This window comes from Bactrocera dorsalis, unplaced genomic scaffold (genome assembly GCF_023373825.1).
Source record: "Bactrocera dorsalis isolate Fly_Bdor unplaced genomic scaffold, ASM2337382v1 BdCtg039, whole genome shotgun sequence".
NCBI lineage: Eukaryota > Metazoa > Arthropoda > Insecta > Diptera > Tephritidae > Bactrocera > Bactrocera dorsalis.
In genome coordinates, this window is record NW_026038090.1 from 35,007 (window position 1) to 56,288 (window position 21,282).

At 39.2% G+C, this 21,282-nt stretch overlaps 4 protein-coding genes across 9 annotated transcripts in view; 2 read left to right on the forward strand and 2 right to left on the reverse strand.

Annotated features, from left to right (window-relative positions):
- The window catches only part of LOC105230408 (high affinity copper uptake protein 1), a 28,626-nt gene extending 19,032 nt beyond the window's left edge, over window positions 1–9,594 (forward strand). For 2 of the 4 annotated variants that reach the window (XM_049461466.1, XM_049461467.1), the window contains exons 2-6: window positions 4,901–5,071; window positions 6,210–6,409; window positions 6,483–6,727; window positions 6,962–6,991; window positions 7,582–9,594. In XM_049461466.1, coding sequence (XP_049317423.1) covers window positions 5,038–5,071; window positions 6,210–6,409; window positions 6,483–6,727; window positions 6,962–6,991; window positions 7,582–7,783 — 711 coding nt within the window. In that variant the 5' untranslated portion in view covers window positions 4,901–5,037 and the 3' untranslated portion in view covers window positions 7,784–9,594. The remainder of the gene's footprint in view (window positions 1–4,900; window positions 5,072–6,209; window positions 6,410–6,482; window positions 6,728–6,961; window positions 6,992–7,581) is intronic. The other 2 variants (XM_049461468.1, XM_049461470.1) reach the window with 2 other exon arrangements.
- An 830-nt stretch (window positions 9,595–10,424) lies between these two features.
- On the reverse strand, window positions 10,425–12,003 carry LOC105230407 (probable phosphatase phospho2). Its single transcript, XM_011211162.4, has one exon. The coding sequence runs from the start codon at window positions 11,683–11,685 to the stop codon at window positions 10,882–10,884; it is 804 nt and encodes a 267-aa protein (XP_011209464.2). The 5' UTR covers window positions 11,686–12,003; the 3' UTR covers window positions 10,425–10,881.
- A 197-nt stretch (window positions 12,004–12,200) lies between these two features.
- Window positions 12,201–16,312, forward strand: LOC105230406 (dual specificity protein phosphatase MPK-4). Its single transcript, XM_049461464.1, has 5 exons — window positions 12,201–12,824; window positions 12,885–13,016; window positions 14,600–14,699; window positions 14,805–15,040; window positions 15,106–16,312. The coding sequence occupies exons 1-5, from the start codon at window positions 12,599–12,601 to the stop codon at window positions 15,666–15,668; spliced, it is 1,257 nt and encodes a 418-aa protein (XP_049317421.1). The 5' UTR covers window positions 12,201–12,598; the 3' UTR covers window positions 15,669–16,312.
- A 142-nt stretch (window positions 16,313–16,454) lies between these two features.
- LOC105230405 (luc7-like protein 3) lies at window positions 16,455–21,186 on the reverse strand. 3 transcript variants are annotated; one of them, XM_011211156.4, is made up of 7 exons: window positions 20,825–21,186; window positions 19,820–20,667; window positions 19,650–19,750; window positions 19,367–19,588; window positions 18,709–18,861; window positions 18,034–18,600; window positions 16,455–17,441 (listed from the first exon to the last, which is right to left on the reverse strand). In XM_011211156.4, exons 1-4 carry the CDS (start codon window positions 20,924–20,926, stop codon window positions 19,479–19,481), a joined length of 1,161 nt encoding a protein of 386 aa, XP_011209458.2. In that variant the 5' UTR covers window positions 20,927–21,186; the 3' UTR covers window positions 16,455–17,441; window positions 18,034–18,600; window positions 18,709–18,861; window positions 19,367–19,478. The 3 variants fall into 3 exon arrangements, with proteins under 3 accessions (XP_011209458.2, XP_011209457.2, XP_011209456.2); XM_011211155.4 differs by having other exon boundaries at window positions 18,034–18,861; XM_011211154.4 differs by lacking the exons at window positions 18,034–18,600; window positions 18,709–18,861.
- Window positions 21,187–21,282: the final 96 nt, after the last annotated feature.

Genomic DNA, 21,282 nt, shown 5'->3' on the forward strand with positions numbered 1-21,282 from the left:
TACGTCGGAGGGGGCATCAAATCAATGTTTTGAATGCGCAAAAATGCAGTTGTTTCAGTCGATCTGTGCGAGCTCGCATTGGCGTGGTGAAGAGAGTTCCGTCTTCGATGGTTGGGATTTCTGATTTATTGAAAAACAACTGTCGAAAGTTGTCAAAAATAATCGCTCGTAAATTTTCGCGATTTAATTCCATTTTTTGCCCGAGATGAACATTTTAAGTTACTGTAAACAACACAAATAGCGCTCGTAAGTCAAACCGTTCTGAGTATGTATAACTTCGAAAATGTCAAACTTTACGATAAGGTTGTAAGTTGGCAGTTTCCAACACTAGGGTTGCCAAATCTCGAAATACAAGAGGCAACCTACATTACTGTACCTCTTGGCTTTCCTTCCACCGCGTCATGCCGTAATTCTCATATTCAAAGCATAAACATTACTCTCTAAAAAGTCGCAATTAAGTATTTTTTTTAATTTGTGAAATTCCCCTTCACCAATGCCAGATCAATTGGTTCGCAGTTGGGCTTGTGGGCCAAAATAAACAAACTGTAAACCCGCCTGCTTGCTGTGTACACCTTTACCCGCTTTGTTTCACCTTCGTTTCGTTTTTCTGAAAGTAAAGTAAAAGGTTTGCGGTCTATTGTATTCCGGTTATTCAACCAAATCGCACGCAGACGCAGCTTGTACCGCTTGTTGCTCGTATCTCTATTCATTGATCTGCCGAAAATTCCCTTTCTACTCGAAGTAAATTAGTTGTCAGTCGTTCAATTTAACCCAATGCTACACACAATGCACACATACATATGCAAATATGTTTCTGATAAATTCAAGCGACAGCCGGAAAGTTGTTGTTTTCGAATAGCAAACAGGCAGCTTCAATTTGCGCCAACAACCTAATAAAAGTTCGGAAACCGCTATCAGTTTGGAAGTTCAACAAAGTCTGCCGACTCTGAACGGTTTTAGTTTCGTGCAAATTGGTCTGGAAATATGTAGGAACGTATGTCTTAAGTTTAAAAATGTAATTTGATTTGACGAATATGAGTTCTTCTGAGTAAAGCTTAGGTTTGTGTGAGGTGACTTTTGCACTGTCTCCACAATAAAGTGTTTGAATGAACATCACTCAAAATTTTCGTTGCGACATTTGAAATTAAAGTCACGGATTAGCACAAAAGTACAAAAACAAGATTATACTAAAATTCATCAGGTTAAAGGTTTTGAAGCACCGATTTGAGCGATCACTTTCAAGATATGCACATTTCCAAAAAAGTCTATTAGAGCTGTAAGCTCCAATGGCCGAATTTTGAAATTGTAATCCCAGTTAGTCCTGATAGGAAATGCCTATTCAACTCCATGTCTAAATTTGGTATCCCCGCGCAACCCATACAAGGTTTGTCCGGAAAGTAATAGGACTGATATTCCTCCGCCGCGACTGTACTTCGTAGCATGCGCGCACCGACTGGATTTGGTAGAGGGCGTTCCTAGCCAATGAACAAGCGGCTGGTCAGTTGTCTCCGAGCACCTGGAGAGTCAGGACAAACATATTCATGCGACGTGTTTCTGTGAGTGGTGCAAGCCGAAAATTCAGCGTTCGTTAGAACAGAGGTACGCGATTTTGACATCACCACCATCTCCTGGACAAACCGTCAACGCCAAGTTTTACGTGGAAGTCCTCAAGACTCAAACGAAGGGTCAATCGGGTCCGACAAGACACCGCAGCCGATTGGAAGTAACGCCACGACCGATTCAGGGCAAGCATTTTGAGATGACAGAGGAATCCAAGCAGCATGCTCTTCGGCTCTCAAGGCTATACCGGAGAATGCCTCCCGTGACGCCTTCAACGCTTGGAAATCGCGCTGCCAGCGCTGCATCGACGCAGAAGGAGACTATTTTGAAAGTTTTTGGAGAATAAGGAACCACGAACTGTATGAGCTCTACGGCCATATTACATGCGCTAGTTAGACTATGTCGATCGCATGCAAGTTTCAACTCAAGAACCATGGTTGGATAAGTATAGTCAGTCGATGCCATAAGTGTTTGGCAACAGTCCTGTCGGCCGTAACAGCCACTCTTCTTCTAGCTAACGATCCAATTTGTTTTCAGACAGTATGCGGAAATACAAAAGCTGTCAAGTTCTACGCAAAACGGAATAACGGTTGATTTCTTACGAGGCGATCTTAAAATCTTTATTGATGGCCGTCAATTAGGCGTGTCGGGCTTAACGCAATCAAAATAAGAAGTGAAAATGAAGATAAGTCAATTTAGTTGGCCCTACAAAATGACAAAAGTACACAATTCCAGCCGCATACCGCGGAGCTTAATATGCTTAAACGGAAAATATCGCCATTGTGGGATGGGCGGCTCGCCATCAGCTGTTTTCGTCGAAGATAAAGCCCGGAACGTCCACCTAATTAATGAAAGCGTTGCGCCGTTGCAACACAACTCGTGTACGTGTTGTATGCGGATGTGTGTGTGCGTGGGCATAATTTAACACATTTATTCGCAAAATTCATTTAAACGACGTGCGGTCGAATTTGTGGAACTGCAACCAAAGGACACCATTGAATTATTATTATTTTGTTGTTTTCGTTATTGTAATGTATCGGCTTTCGCCAAAATCGGTGACCTCTTTCAACAAATTTGAGCCTTTTGTGGCATAAAAACAACTATTTTTTTGATTATTGCCAACCCAATGTGTGCGTGTGTGTGTGTTTGGCGGTAGCAGCGTTGCGTCTGCGGCACGTACGCAATCAATTGTATGATAATATTATATTTTGGGCGCGCATGTTTTGCATTGCAATTGCACAAAAGTGGTTCGCATGCATTGCTACAGTAACGTGCAAAATATTTGCAACCTGCCATACATCCCGAAATTCGTTATTTTTGGAGCCAGAGAACTTTTGCAATCCAAAAAGCTTTTGTTTTATTTTAGGCTTCATCAAAGCTCCTCACAATACCATCAAACAGGCTGAGGCGACCAATATGATTTCGTTGGAAGCCCTTACTTTCTTGTTCTAGTTCTTCGACGACATTTCGTGCGTTATTTTATTAATTTGTGCCGCTCTTTTCTCACGCAAAGGACTTTAATTGTGCGACCGTCTGATTGTTCCCCATTGTCTGTGTGAGTTCCTTTGAACTTGGCCTTTGGTTTCAATTGTTGTTGTTGTTGGAAAACACACACATCGGTGATATTCTGAGAACTCTTCCCGCATTTTTTCATACTTTTTATTTTTCTTTTTGCGCTCAAGCGTGGCAACGCTGCATATTTACGCAGTTTCACAAGTGACACGCGCTCGAATTTCAAAACTTTTTCATGCATTGCACGATGGAAGCACGCATGTTGCCAAGCGCAATATACACACTCCGAACTATAAGTATGTACATATATACGCGTCGTCACGTGTACATAACAGCGTCTATCATATTTGAGATTTGCTTCGGTTTTACCGGAAAAAATGAAGTAAGAAATATTTTACACAGAACTATCGATTTAACACTTGTCCGTTGCTAAGCATAACAGAAGCGGAAGGAGACAATCCGTGTGCTACTCACAAAGAAAAATAAACTGTATGTACAGCGAAGTGATATTTGCTTCTTGGTGAGGCAAACTAATCAGTCTTCCAACCTTTAACAAATTGAAACAAATTTAGACTAATTAGAACAGGTCTTCTTCTTGGTAGACACCGCTTACGCGATTTTAGCCGAGTTAACAACAGCGCGCCAGTCGTTTCTTCCTTTCGCAACGTGGCGCAAATTGGAGATTCCAAGCGAAGCCAGGTCCACTCCACCCGGTCTTTCTAACGGAGTGAAGCTCTTCATCTGCTTCCCCCGGCGTGTACTGCGTCGAATACTTTCAGAGCTGGAGTGTTTACATGCATTCGGACGACATGACCTAGCCAGCGTAGCCGCTGTCTTTTAATTCGAAAGCGATATTCGCCGTGTCCAACACGCAAAGGACCATAAATCTTTCGCAAAACCTTTCTCAAGAAAACTTGTAACGTCGACTCATCAAATGTTATCATCGTCGGAACTACTGATAGTAAAAACATTTGAAGAGCTTAAACAGATAGTGACCTAAAAGTTAGTCCCGACCTCACAACAAAATAGTCCAATACTTGGCCAGCGCTGACTGAACCCCCACCCCCCACCACTTTAAATCGAAGTCGGTTCGCGCCGTTCCTACGAAAGTCGGGTCTAAGTAATCGGAGCAGACCCGGACGGTCAGCCATTCCTCGAAAAGTAGTCCTGCCCCCAAAGATTTCGTTTCGAGCTTCATCTTTCAATAGCCTCTACACTTACCACTTAGTCATGATATGATGGTCAAACCTTTTGGAAGTATCAGAATGCATAAGATCACGAACCATCCATTCCAAACGGCTGACTTTTAGATGAATAACACCTCTTTATAATCCGGTTTTTGTTTCAGCGTAAGCTCTTTTGCTTGCGCGTGTCAGTTGTGCAATGCGATTAGTAGCTAAGGACTAAGCGTTTTTAGTCTGAGACATGCGACAAACTGTTGCGCTCCTGTGGGCATAATTATAAATGGTTGAATGTTATTCTTGTTAAGTTTTTACCTCTTTTTTGCTGAGTTTGGCGGCTTTCATTGTTGTGGAAGAGCAAGTAAGAGCTTTATCAGCTGCTTAAGTTGATTAGTTATGCGCATAAAACGGAGTTTTTTCTGCTTTTCCTCTGCAAGCCTTTCATCGTATTTGCTGTTATACCAGCGCATTTAGTCGTTATACAACGCTTAATTATGCTTTGTAGTCCTTGAATGTCTAATACCGTTATGCGTAATTAGTTACGTAGAAAAGGAAGAGCAACAAGCAAGCAAATTACAATTAAATTTAGAATGCTCCGCAATACTTTCTCATATACTTATTTCCTTTCTCTCTCTCTCTATTTACAGTCCGCCATTTCACAGCATTCTTCCTAAATGCCAAGACAAGCGTTGGCGAGCGAAAAGTCCTCTTTTTAATTAATTCGTTTGATTTTAGCTGCAACAACTACAATATTAAGTGGTAACCGGCACTCGGTAGTGGCAAAATGGATCACTCACAGCATAGTATACACAATCATGGTAAGTTTCTACAATCATGGTCGAAAGAAACTCCTGAAATTGCACTTATAACACCACCGCCGATTTGTTTATACACAAAGTTTACCTTTCGGGATCGACTAATTTGTTTTTTTTTTTTTTTGTAAAGTTTTCCCGCTTATAAGAGGAACTCCATAAACTTAAAAAGGGTCCCACCTCCACCAGCTCTTCCCCATAAGGGAACCCCTTTTCCCTCTGTATCATCAGCTACAACTCACATCAAGCACTTTCAGGTCTTGCGCCAACCAAAGCGTTCGTGTTAGGCTTCTTGACCACTGCAGCATCTTCCATTGTGGCTGCAATAAATGAAGCAATAGATCTACTACTGCCGAGCGCAGACTCCTTCAAAGTTATGACTAACCACTTCGAAAGTACAGCAGCGATACTAGTCATGAATTCGCTGACCTCGCGTCCAAGACTAGTGAATGGATGTATAAACTTCTTATCTCTATCATGGAGCTATTTCATAATAAGACTAGTTTGGGTGTCTGAAATTCTAACTGCATACTATCTGATCGGGATTCATACAATAAGATTGAACATCTTACCAGATGCGAGGTGTATCAGTTGTTTGGAAGAAGATGAGGTAGAATCATCTGAACACTTACTCCTGCAATGCAAGGCCTCGAACCTCGAATCTCATAGTCTTAGACATCCACATGAAATAGCGAAACACCAAAGCAGATTTCTGACTTCACAAAAGACTGAACACAAATCAGCCATCTAACCTAACCTACGAAAACTGACACATCAATTTCAACCTTAGACGAGGAAATCAAACCAGCTGGACACGCAGACTTTTTTGTAAACCGAGCTCAACGCTCTTTAAAGTCAACTTCAAACTCAATTAAGCTGTGTGCTGATTCTCACTATTACTCTGAAGTCATAGTATTAGCAGGATATATTAGGTAGTTAACACCAATTGTCTACGCTAGTATCCAGAGATCCTTTTTTCCCTTCCGTGGATTATATTATTATTTTTTTAATTTATAAATAATTTCTTTTTATTTAAATGCATTTATTTATTTTTATTTGTATTGTTTTTCTTTCCTTAATTTTTTTTCTTTACGTTATCTCAAACTCCCTCCACTTCATCCATTAAATGATCTATGAACTAAAGAACATCATCTCCTGGCCCTAGATACTGCAACACCACATGATCATGCCGCTGCGATGTTGTCCACCACCACTGTCAGCCCCTTGGATGTTATGGGTCATGGCGGGCACGAGGCCATGAGCGACCATCATGCGATGCATCATAGCCACGACCACGGCGCCATGAATATGGAAGGAGCAATGCATCATATGATGTCAATGGCGGTAAGTAAGGCCGATTTGTTGTGTCAAAAACAAAAAAAAATTCTAAAAAAAATTTCTACCACTATTTTTGCAGTTCCACTTCGGCTACAATGAGACTGTGCTCTTCTCCTGGTGGAAATTCGATAGTATCATGGGTCTGATTGGCTCGATGATCGCTATTTTTGTAATGGCTGTGCTTTACGAGGGTCTCAAGTACTATCGCGAGTACCTGTTTTGGAAGACATACAATTTGCTGGAATACCGGCCGGTTACCGGGCCACAACGCAATCCCGAGGATCCGCAACGGAATACGCCGTCGACGAGCGCCTCACCTGTGCAGTAAGTAATTGTAGACTGAGTGTTGACTTTCTTGGTACTCGTAGACGCTTTAGTTTTCTGTTTTATTCTTTAGTTCTTTAACGTGTTGTTTGTATGTTTGTTGCTATTGTTGTATTCCATATTCTAATTCGCATATGTTTTGTCCCTTTTGCTTCATTTTTCTCTCTTTCTCTCACCCATACACATTTGTGCTCTCGACGAAACAAAAAAAAATCGAAAAATCTGTAACGATAGATATGTTGGCGAAGTCATACACAAGCAACCGTGAGTATAATAATGAAAATTACGTAGTTCTTAAGTAAGTGGTGTGATCAGCTGCAACGAGAACGACAGATATTTTAATTTTCATCTAAAAGTTAGTGTTACAAATGTAAAGCATTTTGTCGCTCAAATCCAACGTAACCCCAATTTATTCACCTAACTAACCAGCTATCATAAAGACGTATCCTAAATCCTATGCCAAGGCAGAATAATCACTGATTACCGAGGGTTTCATGACCGCCACACTTGATCAGTCTTGAACTTGACATTTGCGACCTCGACTTACAAGGAGGTTAGGTGAAATGCTTTGAGCTGGAAGGATGCCTGCTTTAAGAATAAAACCGTCGTTTTCGATACCCGCTAATAAACTCTCGCCCAAAAACAGCCACGTCATACCCCCGCCATCCACTCATCAAAGTAATCAACTACATTACTTGTGCATGTGTTTGTTGACGCATCGATTAACCGCTTCTTAACGCATCAAATATTTCGTTTCCTGCCGCCATTTTATTTTTAAGCTATTAACATTTACTTTTCTTTGTGCTGCTGTTACTTATCCCTTTCTCTTTCCACTCTCTTACCGCCTGCCACAGTCCGACGATGCTGTCGCTGAACCATTTCTATCAAACCGGGCTCCACATTCTGCAAGTGACGCTCTCCTTCATGCTGATGCTGATCTTTATGACCTATAATGTTTGGCTCTGCATTGCCGTAGTGCTGGGCGCCGCCGTGGGCTACTTCCTGTTCTGCTGGCGGAAGTCGGTGATTGTCGATGTAACGGAACACTGTCACTAGCAATGTTTAAAATGTGAAAGGCGCTTCGCTTGGATGCGCTGCCTCTGGCCAAGGCAAATTGGCAATACTAATTATCAGCAGCAACAACAACAACAACAAGAACAGCAACAACCCCAACAATATCAGCAACAAACTATAGCAGCCACAACAGCAATAACAACATCAACCGCGTGCAGAGCCAGCAACAGGTTCGGCATCAGCGGCCAACTCGGCGGTACGCGCGCCAACGACGTCGACCGCTACGACAGTCGCGACAGATACAACAGTTATGACGGTTATGAGGGGAGAAGAAACGGTGGCGCAACCTGCAACGCAACAGCCAATACGCTGATGAACAACGCCGGCGGCAGTATGCGCTGTGCGCGTTACGTAAAGCGTTCCACGGCCGAGCCGGGGCAGCGCGGCATGCAAGTGACCATGGCCAACTACAACCAAAAGGACTATGATATTTACTACTACGAGCGTGATGAGTACGAGGATGAGACAGTTATCATTGATACGATTGCCGTAACGGCCACCACCACCACACAGCTCATGGAGAGCGGTTGCGGCAGCGTCGGTGCTAATTGCCAGAAATGTCGAAATATTAAAATTCTTCTAAGACTAAGTTTAAGATATTTTTATGATATAAACTGTGAAATTGTTAAGAACACCATTTAAGGCAACACACACACAACAACAAAATCACAAACAAAAAGAAAAACAATAGTAGCTAGCAAGGGAATGAAGACAAAATAGGCATACAAAAAGTTAGCAGTATAAAGTAGTTTAGGCAAGTGATAGCGCGCAGTCGTACGCCAGCGGGTGGAATTTAAGAAGCATAAAGTAAAATACATATTTTTACACGAACTAGTTGTACAGTTGTTTAGGCGTAATTAGAAATTTGCAAAGTGCACCTTTTGCCGTAAATGCGCGTTCACTTGCGAGCGATTGCGGGCAGTTTGGTGCTATGAATGCATTGGCCTTCGACCGAAATAAGCGAAAAAATGTATTTTCGACTATTGAATTTTAATTTAATTGTAAAATAGCAATTTTGTGTTTTTTTCGCGATTATTTACTAATTTGTGTTTGAAACTTACTCAGCTGAACGATGTGGTTGCCACTTGATGGCGTTTATATACATACATACATATTTCAATAATTGATACCAGCAGACACAAACATGCATGCACACATCTACAACTTATACCGACATGTTATTAGCATATATATTTTTTAATTTATATTGGTTTTTTTATTATATTATTATAGTAATTAATTATAGTAATTATTTTTATCAATTTTTTTTAATCCAAATTTTACACGCGTAGGTCGCAAAGTTTACAAGCAATTTGTTATAGAAAGTGAGGCTACAGCCGATTCCTACACAAAATCCATTAATGTTTAATATTATACATACTTACATAAAGCTGTAAAAAAGTGTTTGGCTCTTTTTGAAAGAGGAAAATTGTACAGTGGTGTGCGTAAAAATACTTACATTGCTACAAATGTTACTGTATATTGCATGTTAAGTTTTCACTAAGTAAAAACTTAGCTATAAAATTTTACAACGCATTTTATGTAAGAAAAGAACCCTACCATATATAATATGTACGTGTATTAAAGAAATATTGAATATGAAGTCAACACTATACGCAACAAAATACTGTATTGTGAAATTGTTTTTGAAAAATGAAGCGAAAGTTAATCTGCTACAAGCATACACACATATACTCACTGATATGCATACATACATAAATTCATATGCGTACATTTTTCAAACTTACTGTGGATAATTCAAATAAAGACCAAAATATCCTTTAAGCCGACAACTTGTGTTATTTGTGTGGACTGATGTGCAAGTAAGTGTGAAAATGTGCATTTATTATCAAAAGAATTCTATTTCATATTTTTAAATAAGAATATTTTCCTTATTATGAAAATTAATCCGTTTTATTTTCAAAAAGTTCAGATTTTTTAAAAATAACCAAATTCCAACGAAACCGACCCGCCCTAATTTGATTTACGCGATTTTCAGGCGTTGCACAAAACCAGCTGAAGTAATAGGCGACCATAAGTGGTGAGAAAGGCGCTGAAAAACAACAGGCAACAACAAATGTGACAGTTGTCCTTTCCTTTTGTGCCACTTTCGCATTATCCTCCTGACAGTGTGGCGTGTCACTGATTTGCAGGGTTGTTTTTAAGTGTAGTAGGAAATTTTATTAACTATTAAAAGTGATGCAATTATTTACGAATATTTTAACTAAACTTATTTTAAATGAGCATAGATGTCGGCATTTTACTTATTTTTATATTTCTATGCGATTTTTTATATTACTTTGACAAAATAATAGTTTAACTTTTAAAGTTTTTTATTTACCAGGAATGCAACCTTGTTGCGTCTTCTCTCTTTCGTGCGTCCTTCTAAACAAACTGATCGTTGTTTACATTTTTGTTGCATGTTGCTGGGCGATTCTGTTCCCCTGGTGTTTCACTATAGAATTTAAAATTGATTTTTGGACAATTTTTCCCGCGCATGTGTGTGTGCGCGCACTGTACGTGTAAATTGCCGATGTGCACAAACAAACAAGTGTGCAAAACGCCAATGCGCTTAAATCCTTACCTTTTCTGAAAATTCTTCCAAAATTAAATTTGTTAGCACTGCTTTTCCGTTATTTATTTATTTTATGCAATAATTCGCAGCTAAAACATCTAAAAATATATTTTTATGTATGCATATAATATTTAACACTGTAAGATTTCCTTGTTAACCATTAGTACACAAACTGCTGATTCACTCACTCCAAATTAGTGATCAAGTGTAATAAATTTAAATGTATTAAGATAATTTTATGTAGAGCATGTGACATTGTTTTATTAACGCTCGCCACCAAACACTTAGTATACAAATGTATACAAGCAGATATAATTTGGCTACTAATATGGGAAGTACTTAGTTAACTGCAGAGATTTGATATACATACATACATTCATACACCGAAATCCATTAAAAAATATGGTACACTTATAGCTTCGATAACACACACTAACATAGCACTTAAAAGAATATTATTTCCTCATGCACTTAATTCAGTGGGATTACAAACTTCCTTGACTCTCTACTGCTTTGTTGTTTCCGTCGAGATGTTGCCTGCATCTGTATCATTGAGTGCAGGATCACGTCCCGCCAACTGCTTCAGCAATTCAAAACCACTTTTCCACCTAATGACATCCGCGCGCAAATCCATTTTATTGCGATGCGATATAATTTTTTTGTCCAGCGCAAAATCTTGTCTAGGGCATGCTATATCGCCTTGCCGCAGCTTCAGCACCGGACACAAGTCGTTGTGGCCATCACCAACATAAATAATACATTCGTAGTGCGTATTGTCGCGCAGATTACGCTTGGCCACGAAATGCTCCAATATCTTACCCTTACATAAGTTGGCGGCACTCAGTTTGCAATCGGTCTGATGGTGATAAGGTTGCAGATGCAGCAAACCGTCATTGTCAAAATGTGCTGGGTTTGTGAATATGCTTTCAAAACAATTTACCAGTCCATGCGCCTCTAGCCATTCATTTATAAAGATGGTATTGGAATCACTGATAATAACCAAGTCATATTTATTTTCCTGCGCTTGATGCAGCCGCTTGAGCAAACGAACAAAACCAGGTACCTCCGGTATGCAGCGTACTTTGTCCCGTATTGTTTGTGGTGAAAAGCTTAGTTTATGCAAACGTCGGAAAACTTCAGACATATATTCCTGCCAACCCTCCTTGTGTATGATGGTTTCACTGGGAAAGTTGTCAGCCGGCAGGAGATCGCGAACGACATCGTCTGTGTTGGCATCCACTACGGTACAATCGAAATCAAACGCGACCAAGCGACGTGATACTCTAGGAATCATCTTACAGCTGTCCATAATTGAACGACTTATCTCTAGTGGTAGTAAACGCACACGAAACGCCAATGATATTGAGTGATTGTAAAATACTAGCAGCTGATTTTCTACGCTTACATCCGTCTCCCTAATTTTGCATATGTAGGTGTGAATGGTGGGCGGAAAATTTGTGCACGAGAAAGTCTAAATTTCCACCGAGGTCACAAGTTTGACCTTTACTTTGGATTAAACGCTAACAAAGTAATTACATTACACTAATTATAATTCTATTTCAAATACTTCCTATGCTATTAAACAAATTGAACAAAATAAAAACGAGTGTTCAAAAAATAGCGGACAAAAGTGTCGATATTTTCGCAGTGTTGCATTTTACTGTACAGACAAAAATTATTTGCATTATTAAATTATTCCAGAATATGATTCAATTATTCAAGATATTGTCGATGCAATTTTCTATAATTTTTTTTCTGAAACTACGACAAGGCTCATTTTTAATTATTTTAAATAAATTTATTTTATAAACCTATAATTGAAAGTGACACCCTGTCGTGGGATTTGTTTTGGGAAATTCCCTTAACACCGCCCCAACTTTCACTTTCAAGAAAACTTCTCATTGCAAACAGCTGTTTAGTTGCTATATCAAATGTAAATAAAACAAGTAGGCAGCTCCCAATAACACTGCAAGTTTGCGCGGTCGCGATAGTATATCACCATGTGCTATTGACGTTTATTTGCATTTACTATCGAGCGAAGATAAAAGTTTTATTGCCATAGCCGAGTAGTGAAAGATAGCTACATCAGTCAATGCATTGCAGTGTGCGCACTGTATTGAACGCGTGCAGTGAACAGCGCTTCCGAAAACTACAGCATTGTGCTTCCAGCGTTATAGTAGAGCACAAATATTGTATATAATAGCAGCAGAGAAATAAGTAAGATGCAGGTGGAGCGCAACCTGGCGCAAGCAGAAAAGATCGGGACCAACAGCCAGTCCAGCGACAGCACGGGCGCAACAATTGCAACAGGCGTGGCTGTGAAATGTGCAACAATCGCTAATGTCAACAAGAATCAACGTCGACTACAAGATGTGGGCACATTGCGTCGTGAGGACTTTGACGGCGGACCGGTGAGTGTGGATGAAATCGTACCAGGACTATATTTGGGTATGTGTGCCAGAGTATGCGATGTGACACACAATAATTGTAACGCTTTGATCATTGCAGGTAATCTAACCGCCGCTACCCATATGGAAACATTAAAAAATTTCGAAATTACTCACATACTGACACTGGACTCAGTGCCGCTGCCACAACATATCACCCAGGCGAGCTTTCTTACAACCAAATACGTGCACAGTAAGTTGTGCTTGCCCAGAACAAAATACACATACGACACATATGTACATACATACATACATACATACATAAATATTTTGAGTGCAAATATAGAACCATGTACATATAGGTCCAAGCCTTATTAGTTTTCCAAACTATGTTTTGAAAGTTAAAATCAATAAGAGCCAGGGATCTGTACAGCTATTACATTTGACCTCAGCCGCATACGTTATGCTGAACGGCAGAAAAAGAGAAAATTAATAGAATGCGTAGCAGATATTCGTTATCTACTGCATTCCTGATTTTATAGACATACACAAAGCTATTTAAAGCGTCCACTGGTGACACAACGCTTCAGCTTTTAATGGCACAAAACCTTGACGAGTCAGCTTCAACTGACTAAGCTTTTAATAAAGGACGTACATAGGTTTCTCTATTTTTTTTTTTTTGTTAACACATGCATACACACATGTAACACACGCATTTGCTTCGTAGAGTGCTCGACATCACAGTCAATAGACAAACACGCATTACAGGCATCTCGACACGCACGCACTTTCCATAGCAAGCATGTCGGCAGTCACAAAAGCCTTTAGAAATGTAGGGTCGCTACCTGTTAGCAGTGCGTTGCACATACCAATGCATGCCCATCTTCCCATAGCCACTGTTTTCCTCACACGCTATGTCCTGTCATGTCATATCATACATATAAATATGTGTGTATGTGCATGTACATTCAATTACGACTTTGCCATAAAATTTCGTTTTGCGTAGGTTTTAATAAATTTAAATATTTTCTGCTTGCCCACGCCACTTCAATTGGCGGCCTTAAGGACACCCAACCAATGCACAGCTTTATAGTCAATGACAACAACGACTAGCGTATGACAGCACACAGCAACGCACGTCATATTTCTACAAGCCGACACGAATATCAAAGTAGTCATTACATTGAGGATTTGTGTGCACCATAACATATGAGAGCGTGTGTATGTGTGAAAAGCTTCCACCCTCCGACGCTGCTGCTGTCTCCTGGTTTATTTCTTTGCTTGGATGCTTAGCGTGGTTACATTTGTTGTTGTTTGCGTGTGGTTGCGGCACCCCTTTTCTCTTCTTCGGAAGCGTAGCGTGGGTTTTGTTTATTATTACGCTATTATTTGAATGAAGACACAAGTGACGGCCCACAAAGCTTTTATTGGCAGCGCGTTTACTTTTGAACGCGTCGCTTATGGCAGTGTGGAAGAGTGAGTGCAGGTGAAATGCATAACTGAGGAAAATAAACAAATACTGGCATCTATAAACAACAGATCTTGAAATGTGGCATGTTGGCAACGGAAATTATCTTTTCAATACATCAGACGTGCCTCCCATACTAGGAGAATATGTACGCTTGTAAAACTTAGCCTCATTATAATGATTTTTATAGATACCAAATCCTTTCGTCAATGTTGAAAAAAAAATAATAATTTAATGCAATCCGTTATTTAAATTTCGCCCATTTAAGCCATCTCCCTCAGTTGATAGTCTGATCCCTTACTCGAAGCCACATTTTTTTGCTTGCCCTTTATATTAAATATTTAACTGCCTCATATGCCCTTTTCTAGTTGCCGACATGCCGAAGGAGGATATTTTGCACCATCTGGAAACCTGCACGGATTTTATAAGCATGGCTATGACGCAAAAGGGGCGTGTGCTCGTGCATTGGTGAGTATCCTTGCCGTGAATCCAATAACTTTAGTTATAAACCATAAATCATTTACCTTAAAATATCCAACTTCGCTTCTTCGCTTAACTTTGTTGTCATTTCAGTTATTTTGGCGTTAGTCGCAGTTCTGCCGTCGTCATCGCTTTCATTATGAAACAACAGAATTTGGAGTATCAGGCTGCGTTTGAGTTGGTGCGCTCCAAACGTCGCTTTGTGCAACCCAATCCGGGCTTTGTGTCGCAACTGAAGCTCTATCGACGCATGGGCTGTAAAATCGATCCACAGTATCAGCGGTACAAACTCTATCGGCTGCGTTTGGCGGGCGAACAAGTGCGTAAAGGTAAATAGTTTTACTTGAATACCACCAAAATACATATAAAATTAACCAGCTTACACAATCGGTAGCGAAAATATTGCCACAATCCTTTAATAGTCTGATCAAATCGGATCCTGCCATTACACAGGAGAATCCGGAGCCCATTGTCTACCGCTGTCGCAAGTGCCGTCGCGTTTTGGTGTCCAAATCGCACGTACTGCTGCACAACACCAAATCACTTGCCACAAGCACTGTACCAGCGGCCGCAAAGGCAGGCGGCAGCAACAACAATCCTGCTCCGGTGGTACAGCAGGCGCCGCGACTGCTGGAACAGATTGCCGCGCAAATACGCAAGGCCTCACTGGGCTCACCCACCGTTGCCAGCGCCGCAGTTGGTGAAGGCGATGCGGTCAACGAGCAGACTGTTTGTCGCAACATACTGTTCGTGGAGCCGATCTCTTGGATGCGCGACATCTCGCACAACACACAGGGCCGCTTGCATTGCCCGAAGTGCGACCAAAAAGTGGGCAATTTCAGCTGGATTAACGGCTGCCAATGCCCATGCGGCGAGGAAGTGTCGCCGGCGTTTTACTTGATACCTTCGCGCGTGGAGCTCTCCAAGGCTGTGCAAAATGTCCAAACAACGCTTTAGACTAGCGTTGCCGTGGAGCAGTGCACCGCCAATGGCTGTATGGAGCAATGAGCATATATTCATAAAAGTATTACTTCAATAATGGAAAGTGCAAGTAAAGAAAGAGAAAATGAAAATGTAAAAGAAACGTAAAAACAAATACAAAATTTATAAATCTTGATGTGAAATTGAAATGCTTCCATTTTGTGTAAATATGTTAATGGCGACTCAAATCAAATGTGTGTGTTATGAAAGTAAATATTCACCCTAGTTAAAATATCAAAATTTTCAAGTTGCGCCTAGATAAACGTAAACAAATTGATAATCAAAAATTTAATATAAAAGCGTCTGCAACAATTGAAGGGTTTCAAGTGCGCAAAAGCGATTTTCGTGTTAAAAAATGTTTGGATATATGAAAATTAGCTAATTCTCAATAAAAAAAAAATATGAAATTTAAAAAATATACAAAGTAATTATATAACCATACTGCTTGGATTGAATTAAATTTATAGAATTTCTCTCTGTAAGAGCTTCGACAATACTTAAAAATCGTTTTAGAAACTTACGGCACTTTATGTGCATTTACAAAAAAAAAAAATAATATAATGTTTGAAAAATATTGATGTCAAAGTAAAAATAAAAAATGTTGGAAATGTGAAATTAAATTTGATCTATTTATTTCGTTAGTGTACATTTACGTATGTACATGTGTATAATAAGAACTCTAGTGTTTACACTCGATCGAGCGCTGCGATCAAAAAAGTGTGCACTAACACCCCTGCCAAAAGAAAGTTCACATCGTCGACATCAGTTTCGGTGCAAGTACGCATAATTTATTAAAAATGTTCGCAACCATCGGTATACGACAAATTACTATGCTATCATTAATTAAACCTACAAAACGGGATAATTTGCTCTGACTGCGTGCGAGTTTTATATATGTATGTATATATGTAGTATGCAAGTAAAAAGTCAATTTGACGTAAAACTAAATTTTAAAAGGCGCCAAAGCGTCGATGTGTTGTATTTTATATTACATGTTTTTTTAGCTTTTTAACTCTTTTATATCTATTCGTACATATATGCTAATGTATATTTATTGTTTCAATTGAATTTGTTTAAGAAAAATAATTTATATTATGAAAATGTGAAAAAGGAGTCGCATTCGGTGGCAGCGCTCAAAGCAGCAAATTCAAAGCGCTTTTGTAAAAACGTTTACGCTACGTTTCAATTTTAATTTCAATTTAATTGCAAAAAAGTTAAAAAGTTACATTATTAAAAAAGTAATTTAGTAAGATAATTCATTGGGCGCATAATTACCATTTACCAATTTATATATTTTTTAGTTATTTCAAGTTTTTTTCAAAAAAAAAAACTCAAGCATAAAACTAAATAGTTTGAGAAATCACCTCGTTTAACGGCGTTCTTTGCGGCCTAACACAACGGCAGTCGGTTGCAGTCCGGTCTCAATCCAGCGGTTGCTGTTGTTATAGCAACGCAAACATGTACTGTTGCTTATGCATGTATGTTGTTGATTGCAAGACACTGGCTGTGTGTTGGGCTGGCGATTGTGTGCAGCTGTTTGTGTTTTTGAAAGAAATGTTGATTTTTGGAAGGTGTCTGTTACCTGCAATGAGTTGATGGCGCCTCTGCAGCTTGGCTGGTTGACATGTGCCGCATTGCATCAACAAAGGAAGTAGATGATGATTGTTCAGTTGATAGTGCCGTTACCGTTGGGTGTGCATAGTTGCGGAGCGCCTGCGACGGCGTTATGTTCTTGTAGAAGGCGGGTTTCTGTAAAAGTGCACAGTTTTGTGAAAGTTTTGCGAATGCCTCAATTCATTCAGAGAATTCATGACTAAACAAAATACCATCACACAAATATTTATTAAGCCTTACACTTGTATTAGGGAGAATAGAAGAGGTAAACGATGAGGAAGGATGCGCTGTGCCAGCGTTGGCCACGAAAGTTTTTCTTTAGAAAACTGAGCTTGGCAAATGCGCGCAGAAAAGTATGCAACATGCGGCGCGCTGAATAATTTATAAATTTACTTAACATAAATTGAGTAATTTAAGTCACATTTCGCGTTTCTTCACATTTCATACATTATTTATACTATATATCTACATTGAAAAGGATGCGTTACCTTAAAGCTAAAAAAAACTTTCGTGACACGTTTTTATGGAGTGTGTAGTGCGGCGAAATATTAAAATAATTTTTTTGAAGCAACTTAAGTCTAAAATTGTTTATTAATATTTTTTCTTGCATAATTAATGTATTATTTTTTGATGAATAATTTGTAGTTTTTATAACTTAACGACTATTTATTTAAAATTATACGAGAAAAACATAAGTTAACCGTAGTATCATAAATTATTTTGTTACCTTTGTAAAGCGGGTATGAAAAAATTGAGTTTTCCACTATAAATCACACATCAACTTCAATCCCTTCACTTCCACCATATTATTTTATAACTTCTCAACACACAAAATCTTTTTTCTCCTACTAAATAAGAATTAAGACGCAATTTGCAAAATTTGATTTTTTGTTTAAAACAATTACCTCGGTGTGGGTGAATGTGTGCGCAGTTTACTGAGCGTACGAAGTGGTAGCGAACTGGCGTACGAATATGAGTGCGTACGCGGGTCACTTAAAATCTACAAATAGCATTGGTATGGTAATCTTCACGTGTTGACTTCCAGAATATATAGTACGAAAAATACGAGTATTAATTTGTTTTTTTTTTTTGTTTTCTGTATCACAACTGTTTAACGATTTTTTCTTTAAACTACATATTAGAAATATTCCAAAAAATAGAAAAAAGTACCTTGTTATCGAGTATCGAGTTTGTTTGAAGGGGACTGGTCTTGTAGGCGCAACTGAACTGGGTACTGGAGGACATTCAGTTACTCGTTCTCAAACGTATGCGTTTACGTGTGTTTTTACTCACGCTATGAAAAGTTAAACAAAAAACTCAAAAATTAAAACCAACTACCTTGCAAATAAGCTTGTTTGTTCATAAAACTAATTTTTATTTAGATTGTTTGCTTGAAATGTACCTCGAAATAACGCTGGCAGCGGAACAGAGACTAGATTATGACAGATACAGGACCTACGGCAATTTTTGGCGTCATTATGCCGCGTGCATAAGTAGCCAGAAGTGAATTAGCCAACGAGTGTTGTGGGTTTCAGCCAATGCAACAACTTTTCCCCTAGCAATTAAACATTTAAAGATTAATTTTTTTTTTCGCAAGAGCAAAAAATCAAATCAATATAACTTTGGTGGTAAATCAGTATTTTTTAAAATATTTAAGATCGTTAATTAAAAAAGAGCTTCTTCAAACGCACTTATATCGTTTACTCAAGCTAATAATAAATTTTTTGTGTGTGCTAAGGTAATTAGCAAGTCTATCAATCCAAAGCTCTGTATCTAAACTTTATTTTTGCTTTTAGACACCCACTATAAATTTTTATGTACCATACAAAAACCATTAAGTCCACGCTAGGCGAAACGGAAATCAAAACTTCGTCACTAACAACTCTAACCTCAAAATTGAGAAAAATCCTGCATAATATTAGATATATTCATTTCCCTTATAAGATTTACCGTACGCATTCGCTTTGGAATTATATGTATGCGTTTGATAGTTCGAAAATATGTGTATGGAAGTTTATATGCTTAAATATATATACTGTTGAAAATACGTTTGTACTCACCTTGTTTTTCGATTTGAGAATATTCATTTTATTTATTGGGCTAGATTTTTAGAGTTTATTAAATTTGTTTTTGGGGAGAGTACCTCGATCCGCCACGTACAAATGCGTGTAATTAATACCGACTGCGGCTACGGCTACGGCTGCGACTGTGACGATCCCTGCTGTTGCGTCGATGGTTGCTGCGCGAGTGCGAACGCCTGCGATGTGATGCTTTGTGATGGTCTGAAATAAAAACAAAACAATATAGCGTGTATACGTGTGCATAAAACAATTTGCAACTTACGTCGATGTTTGTCGGCCGAATGTCGGCTGCTGTGCTCACGTGAACGTCCGCGATACTCACGCTCGCGTTCACGGTCACGTTCGCGATGATCATGGTGCTCACTGCAATGGAAAGATTTTAGATTTGGATTTATTGTATGTAACAGCATGCAATCCAATAAACTTATTTACCGTCTACGTTCGTTATGGTGGCTATAAGTGCTGCGCTGTGCGCTGCGTTTTTCACGTTCCTCGCGCCTCTTGCGCTCCTCCTCCTCGCGATCCTTTTGTCTACGTTCGTGTATTTCCTCTACGGCTTTACGCAATCGCGAATAACCCAAATGTTGTTTTCCCATTAGATGGTCTTCAATGCGCTGCTGAGCGTCGCCAACTATCAGAAAGGCTCCGCAGATTTCACATACTTCCATTTGCTTCTCAGGCAATGTACCCAGATCTTGCATCCAAGGCAGAACTTTCTTGTCGCTACCGCCATCTTCACTTTTTGGCGATTTTTCACCATCTGATTTGTCCGTATTACTCTCTGGCGGTGGCGTAGTCAGGCTTTCTTTCAATAAACCATTTGTCTGATGGTGTATTTGCTGTTGTTGTTCGTGTTGCGCAACGAGCGCCTCTTTCTCGTCTTTTAATTGCTCGCAAAGTGCCATTAAATCCTTGGCCTGATCAACATCACCTCGTATGCCGGCCTCCTCGGCTTCGGATAGCAATTTTTTAATGCGTGCGTTCATATTGTTCAACTGTTCCTGGTACTTAGAAAGTGGTATCGAAGGTGCGGGCTGATCTCGGTGCATTAATTGCAGACGCTGCTTGCCTTTTTGGATTTTACGATCGACGTCATTTAACATGTTGTTACAAAACCGCAAAAACTCATCTTCGTAAGAACGCTTACGAGGTGATGGACGTGCTTCTTCATACAAACGCTTTGCTTCGTCGTCATGTATTTGGGTGCACGGTCCCAAATCCGCGCGAGTATTAATGAAGAGATCATGCGGACAAAATTTCACTATATAATACTGACAGAACTGAAAGAGAATCATAAATGCAAAACAAAACCTTCAATACTTATTCTATTTATTTTTAAGCCTTCGCATATATATTATTGATTTTGTTACGAACAAAATTATGACAGGATGATACATATGTATGTAATTTGCCTATGAGAAAATTTAAAGAACTCACGTCCGGATCATCCCAACTAACTTTACGCGGCGCTTCGGATGGATGTAAATTTCTATTACGACCCATCAGCTCGTCCAGCATTTGACGTGCTGCGTCCACCATTGTTGAAAACAAATTTTTTCCGACTTATAACCCCTCACTTCTTATGCCTGTATTACGACGTTGCTCGTGTTCATACAAAATAACAAGTTCATAAAAAACCTTCTGTTACAATTGTTTATTTCTTTTTTAAGTTCTTCTATTTCTTCTTATTTTGATAAAATGCAAATATTTAAAACAATATTTTTACAAATTTTTCGAGAAGAAATTTCTATTAAGTTTCCACAAATACGAGGGCAGAACAAGAATGACAGTTCAACTTTGCTACTCGATTAAAAGGCATGCACACAGGGTTGCTAATTTTTGAACGCAGTCTTTATAAATATACTTAACATGGTGTCCATACGCATCATAAATAT

What these genes read in the sequence shown, in the direction of transcription:
- LOC105230406 (XM_049461464.1), top strand. Translation starts at nt 12,599, where the DNA reads ATGCAGGTGGAGCGCAACCTGGCGCAAGCAGAAAAGATCGGGACCAAC. An exon ending in TACAACCAAATACGTGCACA is followed by an intron (nt 13,017 to 14,599) that starts GTAAGTTGTGCT and finishes GCCCTTTTCTAG; the next exon opens with TTGCCGACATGCCGAAGGAG. An exon ending in GGGCGAACAAGTGCGTAAAG is followed by an intron (nt 15,041 to 15,105) that starts GTAAATAGTTTT and finishes CACAATCGGTAG; the next exon opens with CGAAAATATTGCCACAATCC.
- LOC105230405 (XM_011211154.4), bottom strand. Translation starts at nt 20,926, where the DNA reads ATGGTGGACGCAGCACGTCAAATGCTGGACGAGCTGATGGGTCGTAAT. An exon ending in TTAGTTGGGATGATCCGGAC is followed by an intron (nt 20,668 to 20,824) that starts GTGAGTTCTTTA and finishes ATTCTCTTTCAG; the next exon opens with TTCTGTCAGTATTATATAGT. An exon ending in TTCGGCCGACAAACATCGAC is followed by an intron (nt 19,589 to 19,649) that starts GTAAGTTGCAAA and finishes TTTTTATTTCAG; the next exon opens with ACCATCACAAAGCATCACAT.
- LOC105230407 (XM_011211162.4), bottom strand. Translation starts at nt 11,685, where the DNA reads ATGGACAGCTGTAAGATGATTCCTAGAGTATCACGTCGCTTGGTCGCG.